Source organism: Gymnoscopelus microlampas (assembly GCF_963454915.1).
Source record: "Gymnoscopelus microlampas genome assembly, chromosome: 5".
Classification (NCBI taxonomy): domain Eukaryota; kingdom Metazoa; phylum Chordata; class Actinopteri; order Myctophiformes; family Myctophidae; genus Gymnoscopelus; species Gymnoscopelus microlampas.
Window position 1 is genome coordinate 41,950,132 of NC_139942.1, and position 20,860 is coordinate 41,970,991.

Here is a 20,860-nt window from a genome sequence, read left to right on the forward strand (position 1 = left end):
GCAAGCCCAAAAGAAGCGAGCCCTTCGCCCTTTACGTACAAGAGTGTACGGTACCTACATTGACTATATGAAAATAGCCGATTTTCAAAAAAATATTTAAGAACATGTGAAAAATGTGGAATATTTTTGAAACATTTTAACAACACAAATCTGGTACAAGGTTCCCTTCCCAGAAAACAATTTCAGATGGGGGTCCACAGACAAATACATATTCATTTAGGGGTCCTTGACATGAACATGTTTGAGAACCACTGGTTTAAACAACATTTAGGAAACAACTAAACAAGTCCAAATAAAGCAACTATACACTTTAGAACAAGCTCAACGTCGCTTATAATAAGCGAACATGGCAACACTGACCAGCACACAGACGGGCCGTCAGCATTATCTCCCTAAAAAAGAGAGGGGGGGGGGCGGCTAGTTTTCCTGGATTTATAGCTATAATAATAGTATTTATAAACTGTAAAATGATTGAATAAACACGAAAAAAGTACATACAGACATTAATAGGTATGAATTGGTGAAACATGTAAAAAGGGCAACATATCTTTGCTGCCGATTCCCAGCGTACTTTTAAAAAATGGTATGGGCCAGTTTTGACAGAAAACTACATTTCCCATATTTCCACAGCAGAACTGTGAAGCATCTGTCTGTATGGCTGCAAAACTGCTGAGAAGAGTTTTTGTGGCTGGCTTTCCAAAGAAGATCCAATTTGACGTGAATTGTTGTTTTCACTGTTATTGTTCTTGTGGATAATATGAATTTGTATTCATAAAGTATGCTTGACGTTAGAACGACATAAAAAAAAAATCTGCACCATGGCCCTTTTGGGGCTCCGTACTTGCGTGATGACTCCCACAAACACAATTACTCATACTTGTGTGCTTGGGATATTTCACTTTCACATAAAATAAACATTAAACATTAAAAAATTAATAAAATATAAATGAAAAAACAAAAAAGTAATGGAAAAATCACGGCGCCCTCACTCATTAGAATGTCCTTCTAATGCGTGATTTTTCCATTACTTTTTTCATTTATATTGTATTCCATTTTTTTATGTATACTTTATTTGAAAGTGAAATATCCCTTTAATCAGTCGTCCTTATCACGCCCTAACATGATGTTATTACAGTGAATTATTGCATTTTTGTATAACTGTCTGCAGCAGTTGTTGAAGTAGCCTACTGTTTTGATTTGATCACTGAGGTTTGAATTAAATGATCTTGCGCCATTGGCCCGTAGAGGGCAGTGTAACGTATCCTCATTGACCTGTCCTGGCCCAGATCGTAGACTGTAAAGGTCCAGATAGGATAATAAATTATGCAGAATCAGAGGTGGAAAAAGTACTCACATATTTACTTAAGTACAGTACTTAAGTATAATAATGTATTAAGTTACTTTACACCACTGCGCATAATCAATCAATTCATCTATCATTAGGTTTCGAGAGCCTGTAAGGCTTCGAACCCTATTACATCTCTACACTTTCATTATTATTAGGTTTCGAGAGCCTATCAGGCTTCGAACCCTATTACATCTCTACACTTTCATTATTATTATTATTATTATTCTTCCGCCGTTTTTGCCAGTTCTGGCCTAACCGCCTGGTCACTTCTTATGAAATTCGGCAATATGGTAGAGGGCTATGCCAAACGGCGAAAACCCGAAACTCACAACCATTGGCCAAAGGGTGGCGCTGTAGCACTCAATTGAACATGCCAACTTTGAACAGGTACAGCTCATGCCCTGTTCGACCTACAGCCATGAAACTTCGATACACACATGCGTCTCCTCATGCCTAACAACTTTCGCTGTTTGACTTTTGACCTCTGACCTTTAGATCTCCCACCATTTCGAATTCTATGAAAAGCAGTAAAAAGCAGTAAAAAAATCACTTCTCCTGGGATTTATGAGCAATCTGTACGAAACTGTATACACATGAACTTTGGACCAATGCCGACAAACGTAACTTAGCGGATTTTCCATAAGTGAAAACGTTAAGCTTTTATAAGCCAATGAAAATTGCAGCTTTTTTTTAATTATTCATCTGCCCCTAACACATACATGCAGACTCACATTTGTTTGACACTTTGCAATATTGTAGAGGGTCCTTCCAAGTATCACTGAAACCAATCTTACTCCAATTGGTCAAAGGGGGGCGCTATAGCAATTTTTTGAAAATGCAAACTTTAAACAGGCAAAAGTCATGCCTCGTTTGGCCGACAGCCGTTAAACCTGCTTACACATGTGCCTTGACTCATGAGGAACACATGTATCACTTTGACCAGTAAGCTCTGCCCTTAGATTGTCTGCAATTTTGAGCAGTTTGAAAAACATTTAAATCCAGGATTTCTGAGCAATTTGCATGAAACTGTGTCAAATACATGTTTGAGGCCCTTTTTCACAGGTTCAGGTGTGTTGGTTCAATAGCTTGATCGCTTAATCATCTGCCTTGAAACCATAGGGTAGCCGGTTCGAATCCCACATCAGGTAGTCTTAATTATAATTGCATTGCACACAACATGACTATATCAATGAATACATGTGCAATTGTTAAAGATGACGAGAAATGAATACTTGAAAGTAGTTATTTTCAATGTATGACGTACTTCATTCGCGCTTTTGTTTTGTTTTGTTGGATTCTCCCTTTTCACTGTCTAAGGCTGTGTATTGGATAGCTCCACCAGTATGTGTGAGTCTCATGTGCCAAAGGTCCCTGGTTCGAATCCCACTTATTACAGTTCACATTTAAATTGCATTGTACAAAACATGACCCTGTTAATTCAGACATGTGCAATGTTTAGACAATAACACGAAATGCTTTCGAGAGTAGTTGTTTTTTATGTATGACATACTTTCTTGTGAAAATAGACGATCTACAATCTCACACCTTTTTAGATAGCAACGCGTTGTGAGCTTGTAGATCGACTATTTTCCACTAGTTTCCATTCCGAAATATATTGAGCAGTTTGAAAAACATTTAAACCAAGGATTTCTGAGCAATTTGCGTGAAAGTGTGTCATGTGTGTAAACTCCCTTTTCACTAGTACAGGTCTGTTGGCCCAATGGCTTAATCATCTGCCTTGAAACCACAGGGTTCCTGGTTCGAATCCCACGTCATGTAGAATTCATTATAATTGCATTGCACACAACATGACTGTATCAATGAATACATGTGCAATTGTTAACCAGTAAACTCCGCCCTTAGATTGTCTGCAATTTTGAGCAGTTTGAAAAACATTTAAATCCACTATTTCTGAGCAATTTGCGTGAAAGTGTGTCATGTGTGTGAACTCCCTTTTCATCAGTTCGGGTCTGTTGGCCCAATGGCTTAATCATCTGCCTTGATACCAGAGGGTCGCTGGTTCAAATCTCACCTCATGCAGACCTCAACTCAATTGCATTGCACACAACATGACTGTATCAATGAATGACCAATGCCGACAGACGTGAGCAAGCAGATTTTCCATAAGTGAAAACGTTAAGCTTTTTATAAGCCAATGAAAATTGCAGTTTTATGACAATTATTCATCTGCCCCTAAAACATACATGCAGACTCGCATTTGTTTGACACTTTGCAATATTGTAGAAGGTCATTCCAAGTATCACTGAAACCAATCTTACTCCAATTGGTCAAAGGGGGGCGCTATAGCAATTTTTTGAAAATGCAAACTTTAAACAGGCAAAAGTCATGCCTCGTTTGGCCGACAGCCGTTAAACCTGCTTACACATGTGCCTTGACTCATGAGGAACACATGTATCACTTTGACCAGTAAGCTCTGCCCTTAGATTGTCTGCAATTTTGAGCAGTTTGAAAAACATTTAAATCCAGGATTTCTGAGCAATTTGCGTGAAAGTGTGTCATGTGTTTGAACTCCCTTTTCACTAGTTCAGGTGTGTAGGTTCAATAGCTTGATAGCTTAATCATCTGCCTTGAAACCACAGGGTTGCTGGTTCGAATCCCACCTCAGGTAGACTTCATTATAATTGCATTGCACACAACATGACTGTATCAATGAGGAACATATCTATCACTTTGACCAGTAAGCTCCGCCCTTAGATTGTCTGCAATTTTGAGCAGTTTGAAAAACATTTAAATCCAGCATTTCTGAGCAATTTGCGTGAAAGTGTGTCATGTGTGTGAACTCCTTTTTCATCAGTTCGGGTCTGTTGGCCCAATGGCTTAATCATCTGCCTTGATACCACAGGGTCGCTGGTTCAAATCTCACCTCATGCAGACCTCAACTCAATTGCATTGCACACAACATGACTGTATCAATGCATGTGCAATTGTTAAAGATAACGAGAAATGCATACTTGAAAGTAGTTCTTTTCAATGTATGACGTAATTCATTTGCCCTTTTGTTTTGTGTTGTTGGATTCTCCTTTCTCACTATCTGATGCTGTCGATTCAATAGCTCCACCAGTAGAGTGTGAGAGTGTCAACAGACACCATCAGGGAGGCCATATCTCTAGCTCAATGAGAAGAGAGGCAGCCTGTGAATCCATAGGTCGCTGGTTCGATCCCTGTCCCCAACAATGCGTTGAGGTGATCATCATTTGGAATTCCCCCTATTCCCATGGATTGGATCCACCCCTCTCACTCATCACCAATCACACCTGCCACATGCACAGTACAATTTTTAGGTACTTTTACTTTACTACTCTACTCTACTGCAATTACAGCAGATGACAGCTTTAGTTACTTGTTACTTTGCAGATGTAATTATTAATACAACACCTACAGTAACCACATACAGCCGATCTACAATGTGACGCGTTATGAGCTTGTATGTATATAATAAGCAACCCATGCTGTATGATAACTTACCACATATGAAATCCAATTCTGTCTATCCAATGGCTCAGTCTGTACTGTGGCCATAGCTGAGTGGTTAGTGAGCCCACCTAGGGAGCCAGAGGCCCTGGTTGCCCCAGGTACGATTCCAGGCCAGGCCAGCAAATGTGTCGATGAAATGAAATTTGTCCCTGAGCAAGACTCTTAACCCCTAATTGCTCACAGGCCCTCATTGGAAACAAGACCGCAAGGACTTTCATGAACGGACCTGGAATTATCCTTATCCTTTACACTGTCTACCCACAAGTCTATAGGTCCCTGGTTCACACCTCAATTTAACCGGTCCAAATATAATTTACTGAACAAAAATCATGACTTTGTTAATTAATGCATGTTCACTTCTTCTCTCTCGCTCTCTCTCTTACTGCCTCTCTTTCTCACTGCCTCTCTCTCTCTCCCTCTCTCTCTCTCTCTCTCTCTCTCTTTCTTTTCTCTCTCTCTCTCTCTCTCTCTCTCTCTCTCTCTCTCTCTCTCTCTCTCTCTCTCTCTCTCTCTCTCTCTCTCTCTCTCTCTCTCTCTCTCTCTCTCTCTCTCTCTCTCTCTCTCTCTCTCTCTCTCTCTCTCTCTCTCTCTCTCTCTCTCTCTCTCTCTCTCTCTCCCTTCTCTCTCTCTCTCCCTCTCCCTCTCCCTCTCCCTCTCTCTCTCTCTCTCTCTCTCTCTCTCTCTCTCTCTCTGTCACTGTCTGTCTGTCTGCCAGTCTGCCACTCTGTCACTGTCTGTCTGTCTGCCAGTCTGCCACTCTGTCACTGTCTGTCTGTCTGTCTGTCTGTCTGCCAGTCTGCCAGTCTGCCACTCTGTCACTCTGTCACAGTCTGTCTGTCTGCCAGTCTGCCACTCTGTCACTGTCTGTCTGTCTGCCAGTCTGCCACTCTGTCACTGTCTGTCTGTCTGCCAGTCTGCCACTCTGTCACTGTCTGTCTGTCTGCCAGTCTGCCAGTCTGCCACAGTCTGTCTGTCTGCCAGTCTGCCACTCTGTCACTGTCTGTCTGTCTGCCAGTCTGCCACTCTGCCACTCTGTCACAGTCTGTCTGTTTGTCTGTCTGCCACTCTGTCACAGTCTGCCAGTCTGCCAGTCTGTCACAGTCTGCCAGTCTGCCACTCTGTCACTGTCTGTCTGTCTGCCAGTCTGCCAGTCTGCCACAGTCTGTCTGTCTGCCAGTCTGCCAGTCTGCCACAGTCTGTCACAGTCTGCCAGTCTGCCACTCTGTCACAGTCTGCCAGTCTGCCACTCTGTCAAAGTCTGCCAGTCTGCCAGTCTGCCACTCTGTCACAGTCTGCCAGTCTGCCATTATTCTCGAAACCGCTCATTGCTGCTTGCAGCTATATTTTCCATTGATATGCTTTCCATTCAGATGCAATACTCTATTCTCTCAGTATGTATACAAAACAGATTAAATAATATGAAGAATCCTAACTTTGTACTGCCTAATTATTGCATAATTAACTTTAAAACTAAGTAAAAAACGAAATATTTCGAATCCATTTAACATCTCAAAACAGATTTATTTAATTTGATGGGCTCCCAGCTAGATTCCCCAAAAAAGAATCCAAAAATAGCTACATTATCAACATCACAAGTAGGCTAGGTTAATTACTAGTGACCTAGGTCAACAGTAATTAACAGTTGCTGTATGTGAGCTGAAGTGTAAAGTAAAGCAGAGAAAGTACATCTTTTGCACAGCTGAAATTGTTATTGTTCAATACCACGCATGCAATTATAATTCGCATAAACACAGCTGAAGAGTGAAGGGTTACAAGAGTTTGGTATTCTTATTCAAACTTTAATCCATCTACATTTTGTTCTTAAGTTCAATGCCTTCTTTTTTCAGTCATCCTGGATGCAGGGAAAATGCAACAGTAAAATGAGGGCAAATGTTGTTGTTTTTTACTGAACTGGTCATGGTGAGAAACCTGCTTTAACTGATATTAACATGGTGTTATTGAACAGAATATTCCCTTGCCAATAAGGACATGCCTGTGCCTGTACATTTTGTTTACAGGCACAGGCATGTAAGACAAGTAAATCAGGCCATAATGAACCAACGGCTATGAACTGAAGTTCAGGCATGAATTTGTCTAAGTGCCACATAGCCATTAAAAGTAAAACCATGGTTGAAATATTTGCTGTTACCAGTATTGGAGCATTTAACATGCTGAATTAAATGTTTGGGAGTAGATTTTCTGGAGCATAGTTGAGGAATGCAACTGTTGTGTTTGACACCATTTGAATGGACATACTGTAGAGCACTGGTCCTCAAAGTTGGGATCAAGCCTGGGGACCCCCAGGGGTTCTTGAAGGGGTTCAGTGTCCCCAGAAAAATGAGGAACAGTTTTAAACACTTAAGACCTACTTTATTTGAAAATAGACAATCTTTCAAGCTCACCCCTGCTGCATTTTTGAAACATGATGAAAAATCTTGAAATCTTCTCTTATGGGGGTCCCTGCTAGAAATTATTTTCAAATAGGGGTCCACAGCCAAATACATGTCAATCTGGTGATCTTGTACATGTACAGGTCATAGTCCAAGGGGCAGGGTAGACTGAAGTTCATGTGCGGTGTGCGGTTAGAGTCCAATCTGTCTGGTTAAAGCTGGTGGGCAAAAGTATAAGAAGATTGCTCTCCCCTCCCTTAACAGCTTCTGCAGATGAACTTTAAGCAATATACTGTACACATAACATAAGTGCTATGGCATGGGCATGCTAGGAGCAAACAGTAGAATACTGTGAAAATGAATGTTATGTTAATGAATTGAATACATAGGACCTCAATAAAAAGTCTACTAGGACTTGTATGTGTAAATCCCTTTAGACCAAGTATATGACTGTACTCGTGCTGTTTGCATTTCTGTCTAATGAAGTATTCAATCAATCAATTAAAGAATGCTAAGTTAAAGTTATAGTTTGGTTCATCATATGAAGTTGATTTGATAGTGAACTGAATAGGCTATATACAAATTACAGCATGTCGAGATGTTGCAGATGATACCAAAGGCCATATGTTTACATGGGCATACTGTTGTGAATTAAGTAGACCTTCTGTTGTGATCCTATTCAAGCTATCCTCTAGTCTAGTGGGGTGGTGGTCTTTCAGTTGATTTACCCTTCTGCAAGCAAGCACGAGCTCAGAGAACAAGATGAAAACAGGATCGTCACACAGCATGTTCTGAAATGTATATAGCACATACACGTGGCCAGAAGATATGAGTCATGACTCATGACTGACAGGAACAGACTTGTGATAAAGAGAAAGATAATACTGTACTCACATTATCTATACTGTATATGATGATGTTCAAGCAGATGAGTTGTACTTATCAACAGCGATTGCCCGTATTGGGCCTGCAGCATCTAAAATAAAGTAGAGCGTATGGTATCTCAAGCTACATCTACTGAAATTATTCAGTATATTTCAGTACTGATACTGGGGTGCGGGTCAAACAGTGTAGACTAAATAGTTAAGACTCAGACTTAGCCGTACTTAGACTCTAAGTACTTGAGACTAAAACTTGTTTTCTGTTTTAAAACCGTTACTTACTATCCACTGTATGTAAGATAATGTGTTTTGGTATAAACACCCACATTTTGTATTTAGCCAAGTATCCTAATATCATAACAAAACTATCTGGCATTTGTAACAAACCAAACCACATGAAAATCTGTTGAGAATTCACTGAGTTGTGATGGAGCCCTAGTCGTTCCTGTCCGTCTTCAACAAACATACACATGGGGCATGCATGCATTAGGAGGCACGGCTCTCCCTACAAACTTATCGTTCCAATGAACAGCAGCTACCAATGCGGTATCCACGTTTATGCGTATATCTATGGTCTCTGTAACCACCAGGGCATGTTGATACCATATTTCACAATATCAGTCACTTTGATTGATAGGCTTAATAGCAACACACAAACACAGGGCAGCTATTATAGCTGAATGGGTTGAGAGGCCGCCTGGGAAACAAAAGGTCCCGGTTTGAGCCCCGATCTGTGTCGAAGTGTCCCTGAGCAAGACACTTAACCCCTAACTGCTACCTGGGTTCTGCCCCGGTAGTGCCCACTGCTCCTGATATTTATAATTTGTTAAATGCAGAGGACGTGTTTTATTGTATGTGCAAATATACAAATTATTGGACCATTATTATTATTATACTCAATTAGTAGTAGCTGATGATCAAACTTTCAGTAGCTAGACCAAATAAACATGTCAGAAAATAAACAGGCTATGTTTACCCATAAGATGTCAATAGTGCAGGGCATAAGAACCTTTGCTGCTCTTGTTTTTTTTTTTTTTTTTTTTTTTTTTTTTTTATAATTTTTATCCCGCGATTTTTGTAACCCATTTTTTTCACCCGGTGCCAATTTCCTAAGTGATCCTGGGCGCTACACCAGCCCTACACCAGCGCTACACCAGTCCCCCACAGCCAGGGAGGCCAGGGCCGAGCTCATGCTTCCTTCAGTGCATGAGAGCCAACTGACCTTCTTGTCACCTGACAGGGGGGAGTTTCCCTGGTTGGACGTAGCGCGTGGAAGGAACACGTTATTCCAACCAGTTCCCTTCCCCTCCATCAGGCGCCCCGGCTGTCATGGGGGAGGCGGTATAGCGACCAGGATTACTACATGTTTTTGTGAGGGTATTAACTACCCTAGGAGACACGGGGAGAACATGCAAACTCCACACAGAGTAGGCCCTTTCGCCAACCCCACCCTGGGTATGGGCGCTGATGACGCGGAGGAGAAGACACGCCCCCAGCGCCCACAGCGTCCCTGGCGGGAATCGAACCCAGGACCTTCTAGCTGTGAGGCGACAGCGCTACCGACTGCGCCACCGTGCCCCCTCTGCTCTTGTTTGTGAAAGGCTCTCAATGATAATCTTGGAGAATTAACATGCTATGGAGAAGGCGTACAATTCTGAATACCGAATATACCATTGATTTTGAATCTTTCTTTATCCAGGATGGGTTACATGCTGCAGCCTACATAACTTCTGTTCTGTCAGAACTGCCTCGCTGCACATTTGCACAGCGCAGGCACAGTTACATTCATACCTGTGTTCAAAGTACACCCGTACTACGCTGTTGAATGAGGGTTTATGCTATACATGTTAGGCAAAGAATTTACTCGTGACCTCTGAGCAGCTCCACTCGCGCAACCACTTTCAATCTGATGTCCTTACTTTGGACATGTCTTTATAGGCAAAATTTGACAAAAACAACAGAAATAGCAGGTATACAAGCTCATATCGCGTCACATTGTGACATGTTAGGAGATTGTAGATTGGCTCCTTTCACTATTCATCATACAAAAAAAAATCGCACCCTGTGTGAAGGAAGCGGTGCCTTTGGTGAGTGGCCTCCTGGTGGCGCCATAATAGGGCGGGGCGGGGCTTCAGCAATTAATGCTCGTCCCTATTGGTGGTCTAAGTCCACATACCAAATTTGGACTTGGTGGCATGCTGCAAACTGGAGTTATAGCTGTTTAAAGCCAGTGGCCTCCTGGTGGCGCTATAATAGGGCGGGGCGGGGCTTCAGCAGTCAATGCTCGTCCCTATTGGTGGTCTAAGTCCACATACCAAATTTGGACTTGCTGGCATGCTGCGAACTGGAGTTATAGCTGTTTAAAGCCCGTGCTCAAACGGACATCCAGGCTCAAACGGACAAACGGACATCCAGGCTCAAACGGACAAACGGACATCCAGGCTCAAACGGACATACGGACGGACATAGTCAAGTGTAGAGCGGCTGGCACCGCTAAAAATATGGGTGAAGTGGTTAAGCACCTCACTCAAGGACCCCTCAAAGACAACCTCTTCACCCTGTCCCATTTCTGTACATCACACATTAGACATTACGACCACAAGCTTTTGATCATGAAGTAGGCTTCTGGATCACCAGGGCGTCTCACTCAGGATACTACTTGCCAGCTGTTGAGGGGAGGGGATAGCATCACTCAGTTTCTCTCTAATTTCCCAGAGATCAAGCTGTTTCCAAGCCCACTTCTCTAACCTCTGAGCTACAACATCATTATTGACAACATATAAAAAGCCTCTAATGGCATACATCAAACATGCAAAGAGGCAATACTGTTGGTTGCAGATCAGATCTTTTAAGATAAGCAGCCTGTGATATCCATTGCAGCTGTGGTAACCCAAGCAAATGTATCCTAACAGAAGATTGACAGATGGCCAACTCATCAACATCATGCAAAAACATTTTTGCACAAAGACTAGAATGTCAAGAAGTTCATTAAATACACCTGCCATATTATTTATTATCCCTTTTGTCCCTGGGTGTTGCTGATCATCAAGCAATGCCTTACTTGTGGAATTTGATGCTATTTTACTGTTATTTTGGATTGTAAGACATTCTTCATTTTCAGTGAAGCACACTCTTCTTTCTAGGCTACTTCAAAGTCATTTGAAAAGTTTTGGCAGAATTCTTACTAAGAATTATGTAGGCCAACAGCATTCAACATGGGAGCACCTAGCTGTCCAACTAAATTGAGTCCACACGTGGTTCGCAGCTGGAAAAGTGGAAAATAGCTGTTCTATTTATTCTGAAGTTTTACTTAAACAAGATCAAAACAAAAGATTGGAAGCAAATGTCTATTAAACTTCTGACTGTAGAGAAGGAGAAGGTCCACCCCTGTCTTAATGCTCCCAGAAATATTTCTGAATTGGGGGCTCAATTAATTAACCATTGGCCCGATCGGTGTGAAACTGTGCACGCAAACTCCCTGGATGTCAGAGTAGAACCTCTGCCCCACATTTTTCACATAGGCCTGTTATAGCACCACCAGGTCCAGGAGGCTGATTCTTGCAAAACACATTTTTTATATTACTCTACAGATTTTGTCCAAACATCACGCAAATCGGTTCACATTACGCCACTAAAGAACCTCCACCCAATAATTGCATGACTTTAACACTATAACATGCCACTTCACATTACTAACAATACAATTAACAGTAACTCAAACACAAAACTATATTCTACACTCCCACAAATCAACATATTGTGTATTGTGTAATAACTTCATCAACATTAATCCTTCAACTTCTACCGATTCCACTCACCTCTATAATGACTGAATAGGCCTACCGAACATTGCTGACCCACAATAACCTACCTGCCCTGGCGGAGACCTGTGCTCTGAGGAGATTTCTTTCTTGTTGTAAATCTATCTTCTATATCTATATCTATATCTTTCTATTAATTTCACCAAATGTGTGTGTGTGTGTGTGTGTGTGTGTGTGTGTGTGTGTGTGTGTGTGTGTGTGTGTGTGTGTGTGTGTGTGTGTGTGTGTGTGTGTGTGTGTGTGTGTGTGTGTGTGTGTGTGTGTGTGTGTGTGTGTGTGTGTGTGTGTGTGTGTGTGTGTGTGTGTGTGTGTGTGTGTGTGTGTTTGTCTGTCAGTCTGTCATGGGCGTAATACGGAAAGCGTCCAACCAAATGGTCTCAAACCTGCCGTCGTGTCTCATATGACCCCAAGGTGTAACCTGCTACCTGCCAAATAGATATTTGATGGGACCAACAGTTTCTGAGAATCAAAAAACCCAGAATGTTTAGGGGTCTGAGAAGGACACACACAAGGACGTGTGGGGGATTCTATGCATGATGCATGACACACACACAATCCTTATGGTTTGGCCAACCCAAACCATAAGGATTGGCTAAGCGTCACTGTGTCACTTTACATCCACTATAATTAAGTCTGGCCAACCCGACCCATCGGCTTAACTGATTGGCCGAGTTTCGCGTAACGTTTGCGCCACATTGTCGAAATAAGTGGCAGCATCAGCACCAGTCTAGTTATATATTAAAGACAGGTGTGCGGAGATGTAGTAAATACATAGACATACAGTATAGACAGACAGACAGACAGACAGACAGACAGACAGACAGACAGACAGACACAGACAGACAGACAAACAGACATTGTTCCTCGTCGGGAAATGTAGGTGTCATAGCAACAGCAGTTACCAAGACACACAGGTAAGAGTAAGTAGAGATGTAAGATGTGTGATTAAAATAGTAGACTTAATGACCGACATGAATTTCGATATTATCACTATAACAACATCACTAACAACATCAGGTTTAAACTGTAAGCATGCCTCATTCTTTGATGCTATATTCATTTGGATCTTAAGACATTCCAACTTTTCAAAGAAGCACACTCCTTTCTTTGCTACTTCAACGCCCTTTAAACTTTAAAGTCATTTGAAGAGTTCTAATTGGCTTCTTAATTAGGCACATGTAGCCCGAAAGCATTCTCCCCAAGAGAGAGCAGTGCACACCCCAAGCTGTTCAACTCAATGGGGTCCACACTGGACGTAACTTAGCCTACTGTAACTACATGTCTATATCAGTGGTGGAAAGTGCATTTACTCAAGTACTGTCCTAAGTACAATTTTTACTTCCACTCCACTACATCTCAGAAGCAAATATTGTACTTTTACTCCACTACAATTATTTGAAAACTTTATTTACTAGTTACTTTTCAGATATAAATTATGATATTATGAAACATACATTAACCACTTTAGCCCTATTTGATACATAGGCTATTTGAAAATAGCCGATCTACAAGCTCACAACAAGCTTGTAGATCTGCTATTTTCAAACATTTTAGTACTTTTACTTTTGGTACTTTAAGTACTTTTTGTACTTTTACTCAAGTCAATTTTAGATTCTAATACTTGTAACAGAGTATTTTTATATTGCAGTATTGGTACTTTTACTGAAGTAAAGAATTTGAGTACTTTTCCCACCACTGAGCTTACTGTACATGTCTACAGCTCCATTAGTACCATGGACAGCTCCATCTTAGCTGCAGTGCATCTGTTTAGACCAGGGGTCCTCAACGTTTTTCAGGCCAAGGACCCCTTAGCTGAGAGAGAGAGCTGAAGCAGAAACCCCCACGACATTGTTTACAATTGTGTTGCAGATTAAATTTTTACATAGATTTCATAGATAGCTTCATTGACTATCAGTGTTGTGTAAATTAATGTTTTCTTTGTTCAGTTCAGACATATAGCCACTTAAACCTTCAATACTTATAGTATAGTGTGTTATAGTGTGAGGCATTGTAAGCTTGTAGATCGACTATTTTTCGGCTAATGTTCCCCTCAGAATATGGATGATAGGATTCAAGTGGTTGATGTAAAAAAGAAAAGAAAAACAAATCCTATCACACAAGGATTTGGCGGACCCCCTATAGTAGCTCCGTGGACCCCCTAGGGGTCCCGGACCCCCTGTTGAAGACCCCTGGTTTAGACTTCATTCAAAGAAAGGATAGGCCTAATAACTCATATCTCCGAACTAGCCTACTGGCTGGACTTAAGATTTAAGTCGTAGCTCAAACACATCGCAGACCTACAGGTTACAGTGGGAATAGTTCGTTGTCCTCCTGACTTGCATTGTACTGTATCTACGCTTTTTCTGGACTTTTACTTGTAACAGAGTATTTCTGTAATGCAGTATTGATACTTTTACTTAAGTAAAACATGAGTACCTTTTCCACCACTACAGGTTACAGTTGGAATAGTTCGTTGTCCTCCTGGCTTGCATTGCATCTCCTGTCACTCTCACTCATGGAGAGTGATGACAGTGAGAGAGGAGGAGGAGGAGGAGGGGGGCGGGTCGGCTCGTTATAGCGCAAGTTTGCAGCTTGCAGGGAATTCACCTATTTCTGGGCAGCCCAGCGGTACACTAACACTTCAATTGACCGAATTGGATTTAGCAGTCCTGGAAAAGAAGCCGGTGTTTATAGGCTACACAAAGCATCCAGCAATCAAGATTTGGCATTTCATCATCTGAAGAGGAGCTTGTTAAAAAAGAAAGGAAAAGAAGGAAAGAAAAGAAAAAGAAAAAAATGGATATGTATTGTGCGGGACCATCAAGAAGAAACCAGAAATTCATACTCTTCATATTTTACATAATTGTTGGGGAAATGGTGAGTAACTAACATATCTGCTTTAACACTTTCCATTATGTTTCCCTGTCTAAGATGTAATGGCATGAAGTGTAAAGTTGCCAGAAACATGGATATATAACATATTATATATGTTTTTAGTTAGGACGTAGGTCTATCATATCCTACATTTGCATGCATCAAATAGGCAAGTAATTAAAAAAAACAATCAAATACATTGCAAACAAATATTCTTAAATTGTTCTCTCGCAATCTATAGGCTATTCCTTGATCTTTCTCCAACATAAGCGCCAAATCCGCCAATGTGCCATCGCATTCGAGTTGTTGAGTATAATCACTCATTATGCTTTGATTGATTGATTGATTAAATACTGTATTAACAGTTTGCAAATAGCCTACAGCGGTACGATTTTAAAATGATTGCTAAAAGGATAACACAAAAAGCCCTTAGGGGCTTGTTTCCAATGTGGTCCTGCTGACTCCAATCATACACTACTTAATTGCGCTCAACATGCATCAATCAAAGCCATGAGCAATAGATTAATAACAAGAATATCTAGAGGCCCGGGTAGTTGCCCCTAATTTCTGCTTGCATCTGATATATGTTTGAATCACTGTTTACCATAGATACAAATGAAGACCTTATCACAAAAACTATAGTGCTAAATGAGTTTGAGATTATCTAAAGGGAGGCATTCAACAGCCAGAAAAACTGACAGCCACCAGCGTTTCCCTGACCAGGAGGGGAGGCACATTATAGCCTACTGACCTGCAAAGCCAAAGTGCAGTAACTACGAAAAGAAAGAAACTGATGTAATTTTATATCCCCCCAAATTATTAAGGCTGATTTGACCATCCAATTAGGCCTATCAGTACAGTAGACCAGTAGTTCTCAAACTTTTTTGTGAGAATTAAGGACCCCCAAATTGATATGTATTTCCCATCTGAAAATGTTTTGTGCCAGGGACCCCCAGAAGAGAAGATTTATGTTTAAAAAAAAGATTTTTGATATTTTTCAAATATTTTCAAAAATAGCATGTACTTAAAGGGTAAGACCACTTTGGTAGAGGTTTGGGTTGTGTAGTTACCTTGCCATGATGTAACTCTAAAGGTGGGCAAGAAATAAAAAATAATTGCTCCATTGATTAGAAATTGATAATTCAAAATATGCTCCTCATTGACTTACATTGTACGGTAAAACTGCCTTCAAAGTCACTCTTTTAGCACATAAATGAACCCAAACGTATTTGATTCAGACAATATAGAGCATCACCAAACCCAGTACTGTTTGTTTTTTTAATAAAAATGTCAACTTCCTGTTGATTTTACTATTTGAAGATCTGGATCCGGATCCGCCGATCCAGTCCGGGTTTTCTACTTATTAAAAATGGCAAAATCAACAGGAAGTTGACATTTTTATAAAAAAAAAAACAGTACTGGGTTTGGTGATGTTCTATATTGTCTGAATCAACTTTGTTTGCGTTCGTTTTTGTGCTAAAAGAGTGACTTTGAGAGCAGTTTTACCGTACAATGTAAGTCAATGAGGAGCATATTTTGAATTATCAATTTCTAATCAATGGAGCATTTTTTTTTAAATGTCTTGCCCACCTTTGGAGTTACATCATGGCAAGGTAACTACACAACCCAAACCTCTACCAAAGTGGTCTTGCCCTTTAAGCTTGCTGCTGTGAGCTTGTAGATCTGCTGTTTTTGAATAGCTAACGTATAAATGGATAAAGTGGTTAAAATGATTGTGATGCAATATATATATATATATATATATATATATATATATATATATATATATATATATATATATATATATATATATATATATATATATATATATATATTTTGGGCTTATACCGCCTTTATTGATAGGAAAGTAGGCTGACAGGAAATGGGGAGAGAGATGGGGGGGGACACAGCAAAAGTCGTCGGGATCGGGAGTCGAACCTGCGACAAGCTGTAAACTGGATTACCAGCGTAAATGGTATGCGCGGGTGCCCCTGAGATGCAATATTAACTACGTTTGCTGGGGACCCCCTGGAACCCCCACAACGACCCCATGGGGTCCCCGGACCCCACTTTGAGAACCAATGCTATTCATGCACCTTAACAAATAGTTAAGCGCCCATTATTTGTTTTCAGGAAAGGGAAGAAGAATAGAAATAGAAGGAAAGAACCGGAAAAGATTTCTCATATGAGTAGAGTAAAATATGCAAAACCGGCCAGATATTCCATATATTCCTGATATCAGTATCAGTATGTACACACACACACACACACACACACACACACACACACACACACACACACACACACACACACACACACACACACACACACACACACACACACACACACACACACACACACACACACACACACACACACACACACACATACACACACATACATACATACATATACATACATGCATACATACATACTGAAGTTCATGATTGGGCCAATTGAAATAGCATAATGAAGTGCAGCAATAGAATAGCAACGAGATCTTTGTGTATATAGTCTCAGTCATTTATCATCATTTAGCATAACAGGCATGTCAGGTAAATGTAAATGTCTAGAATGTATTCAGATTATGTTGCATTTATTTTTTGAAGCCTGCTCAGGGACTACAGATGAAATTTAGCCTTTGGCTAACTCTGGCCCATTTACATGGATGTGAAAACTGACATGTTGATTAATGTGCACTGTCCCTGATAAATAAATAAATAAATCCATGCATTCTTCTGGTGACATTACCACTCGATTCATTAAAAACTAGTATGTATCTTAAACCTAACGGTCTCTATTTTACAGACAGAAGCAATGCATCCAGACTGTGCCATCATCAGCCATCACCTGAGGGCTCGGGAAATCTGTGATCAGACCCGGAGGAGGGAAGCGCGTAATCACACTGGTGACACTGGTACGGTGATAGTGCTGCTTTGTGTCAGTGTGTTTGACTTGGGTATTGAAAGGTCTAGATTTACGGTTTACTTATTTACACATACACACACACGCATGCACAGATCACACACACACACATCACACCGCCCGCCCGCCCGCCCGCCCACACACACACACACACACACACACACACACACACACACACACACACACACACACACACACACACACACACACACACACACACACACACACACACACACACACACACACACGAATAGCCTACATAAAATACATAAATAAGAGACAACTGAAGATGACAATATGACATCAGAAGATGAAAACAGAATGCTTGGGGATGAATTAATTAGGTCATGACTCATAGGATACTATTTATCAGGCCCAGTGCCAGAATGACGTGACTGAGGGGGCAGTTAAACATGATGAGGGAAGCAATCTTTTTCTACAATACAGTAGCATCATCCTGCTATGCTTATTTCTGCGCTTTCCTCATCCTGCAGGTGGCAATATAGTGGCGTTTTGACAAGACGTGAACAATTTCTTACTTTACGTTTTCCGTGTGATTGAACATCACGGCCAGGAATAGTAATATTTGGGGCAGCTATCGGGTCATTACCTGATTTGGCAGGTGTAATGGAATTCATTGATTTAACCATAATAGCCTCTGAAAGGCTAAATAATAACAACACAGAACTTCTGTTTCAAAGTCAATAATACATGTATTTCACATCAGTGGTGAAGCCAGTAGCTATTAAATCTGAGAGCCCTCGTAGCCCTCGAAACATAAGTCTACAAGATGCAAAATGATAGAATTTATGAACAATTCCAAACACTGAGAGATGACTCCTAAAATCAACAAAATAATAGGGTCATTAAGTAACAAATGATGATCAGATCAATTTGTCTGTCTTTCTGCTCATCAATTTGTCTCTCTGTCTCTGTGTGTCTCTCTCTGTGTGTGTGTGTGTGTGTGTGTGTGTGTGTGTGTGTGTGTGTGTGTGTGTGTGTGTGTGTGTGTGTGTGTGTGTGTGTGTGTGTGTGTGTGTGTGTGTGTGTGTGTGTGTGTGTGTGTGTGTGTGTGTGTGTGTGTGTGTGTGTCTCTCTGTGTGTGTGTGTGTGTGTGTGTGTGTGTGTGTGTGTGTGTGTGTGTGTGTGTGTGTGTCTCTCTGTGTGTGTGTGTGTGTGTGTGTGTGTGTGTGTGTGTGTGTGTCTCTCTGTGTGTGTGTGTGTGTGTGTGTGTGTGTGTGTGTGTGTGTGTGTGTGTGTGTGTGTGTGTGTGTGTGTGTGTGTGTGTGTGTCTGTGTCTGTGTGTGTGTGTGTGTGTGTGTGTGTGTGTGTGTGTGTGTGTGTGTGTGTGTGTGTGTGTCTCTCTCTCTCTCTCTCTCTCTCTCTCTCTCTCTCTCTCTCTCTCTCTCTCTCTCTCTCTCTCTCCCCCCACTTCCCTGTCATGTCTATTCCATGCTTGCTACTATGGAAAAGACTTAGAATAGAATTAGGGGCAAAAGTTATATTCATAACCACACAAAGCAAGCAAGGCTGAACAGAAGTGATGCGTTCTGTGTGTCTATCTCTTCTCCGCTCCATTCAGTAGCGGGGACAGTGGCCCTATGGAAGCCTCAATGTGTCTGTCTCTGACATGCCAAACCAGAAGGAAAATAAACCAGCTATATAGACTGGATCAGATAACAAGCTTCAAATATTGTATGTGGGGAAACTTCAAAGAAGGTATTGCATTACTGTCATCTCTATGACACTATCTTAGCCGATATTTTTGTTGTATTTGCTATTTTTCTATAGGGCACATATACTTAAACTATAGGGAGCAGATAATACAACTGCCCCCTCATGGCGTGGTGCTTTGACTGCCAAAGCTCGTCTTTCATTTTGGCTTTAAATTAATCCACTATGGTTGGAATAACATTGTGTGTGTGTGTGTGTGTGTGTGTGTGTGTGTGTGTGTGTGTGTGTGTGTGTGTGTGTGTGTGTGTGTGTGTGTGTGTGTGTTGGCCATATGCCTTGTGCAGTTCAGTGTACATTTCGTTGAGTGACAGAGTCAGTCATGCTATTCAAACGAAAAGCAATCTTAGTTTAATCCGAGTGTACTGAGCTCAAGCCAAATACAGAAGGGAAGGACAAAGAACCGGGAGACGGCACAGCATGAGCTGTGATCCCAGTGCACCCATGTGCTTCATGTGCACACCCTGTACAGTGACTAAGTACATTTACTTAAGTACAGTACTTAAGTAGGCTACACCTTTTTTTGTATATTATGTACTTTACTTCAGAATTTGTATTTTTGCATACTTGTTATGACTTTCACTACACTTTTCAAAAACAAATATTGTACTTTTGACTCCACTACATTTCTCGGAAGGAAAAAGTACATTATGAATTAACCACCGCTATATTTCAAATATAGTGAAACTAGTAGATCTATAAGCTCACAACGTGGTGTGATGTGATGTGATGTGAGCTTGTAGATCGACCATTTTCACTATTATTGATACAGTATATGAGGGGGAAGAGTGACGGGGTTTGTAACAAGCGCTCCCTCTTCACTCATCCGCCTACGGAAAGAAATATGTATTACTGATGTATACAAAGGAGATAACGGCGTGAGGAGACAACGTCAAATTGCAAACACATGTGGACGTAGCAGACACACACACACACACACACACACACACACACACACACACACACACACAGATGGGCGAAAACATAATCTCAGCCTCCTGGCCATTCCGGCCTGGCAGGGGAATAATATAATGATAATAATAATAATAAGTGTAATTATAATAATAATAATAAAAAGGGTTTACGTAAGAAAGATACTTATTTATTGATGACAAAGAATTGCAATCATCTAGGCAAGATGTAGTCTCGCGTAGCCAGACAACTATTTCTCAATCTCCGAATGCTATATAGAGTCTGGAACTACAACTCCCGAAATCCGATTGAGGAAACTGGCACTTCCGTTCACGAAAATATATTTTAAAATATCTTTACACTTTACTTTTTAATTTCCATTTCTGCTAAGCAGCAAGCTATGTACACTTAGATGATTTGTATTTATATTAGGATAAATTTGCGCGACTGTAAAGACGAAACGGAAGTGGGGAGGAAGCTTCA

At 40.9% G+C, this 20,860-nt stretch overlaps 1 protein-coding gene across 1 annotated transcript in view; it reads left to right on the forward strand.

Moving 5' to 3' along the window:
• Nucleotides 1-14,450: 14,450 nt before the first annotated feature.
• The window catches only part of LOC311045111 (pituitary adenylate cyclase-activating polypeptide type I receptor-like), a gene marked incomplete at both ends in the record, with an annotated part of 31,619 nt that continues 25,209 nt past the window's right edge, over nt 14,451-20,860 (forward strand). Inside the window, 2 exons of the mRNA XM_084056921.1 lie at nt 14,451-14,498; nt 17,618-17,726. Of these exons, the coding sequence (XP_083913047.1) occupies nt 14,451-14,498; nt 17,618-17,726 (157 nt within the window). The remainder of the gene's footprint in view (nt 14,499-17,617; nt 17,727-20,860) is intronic.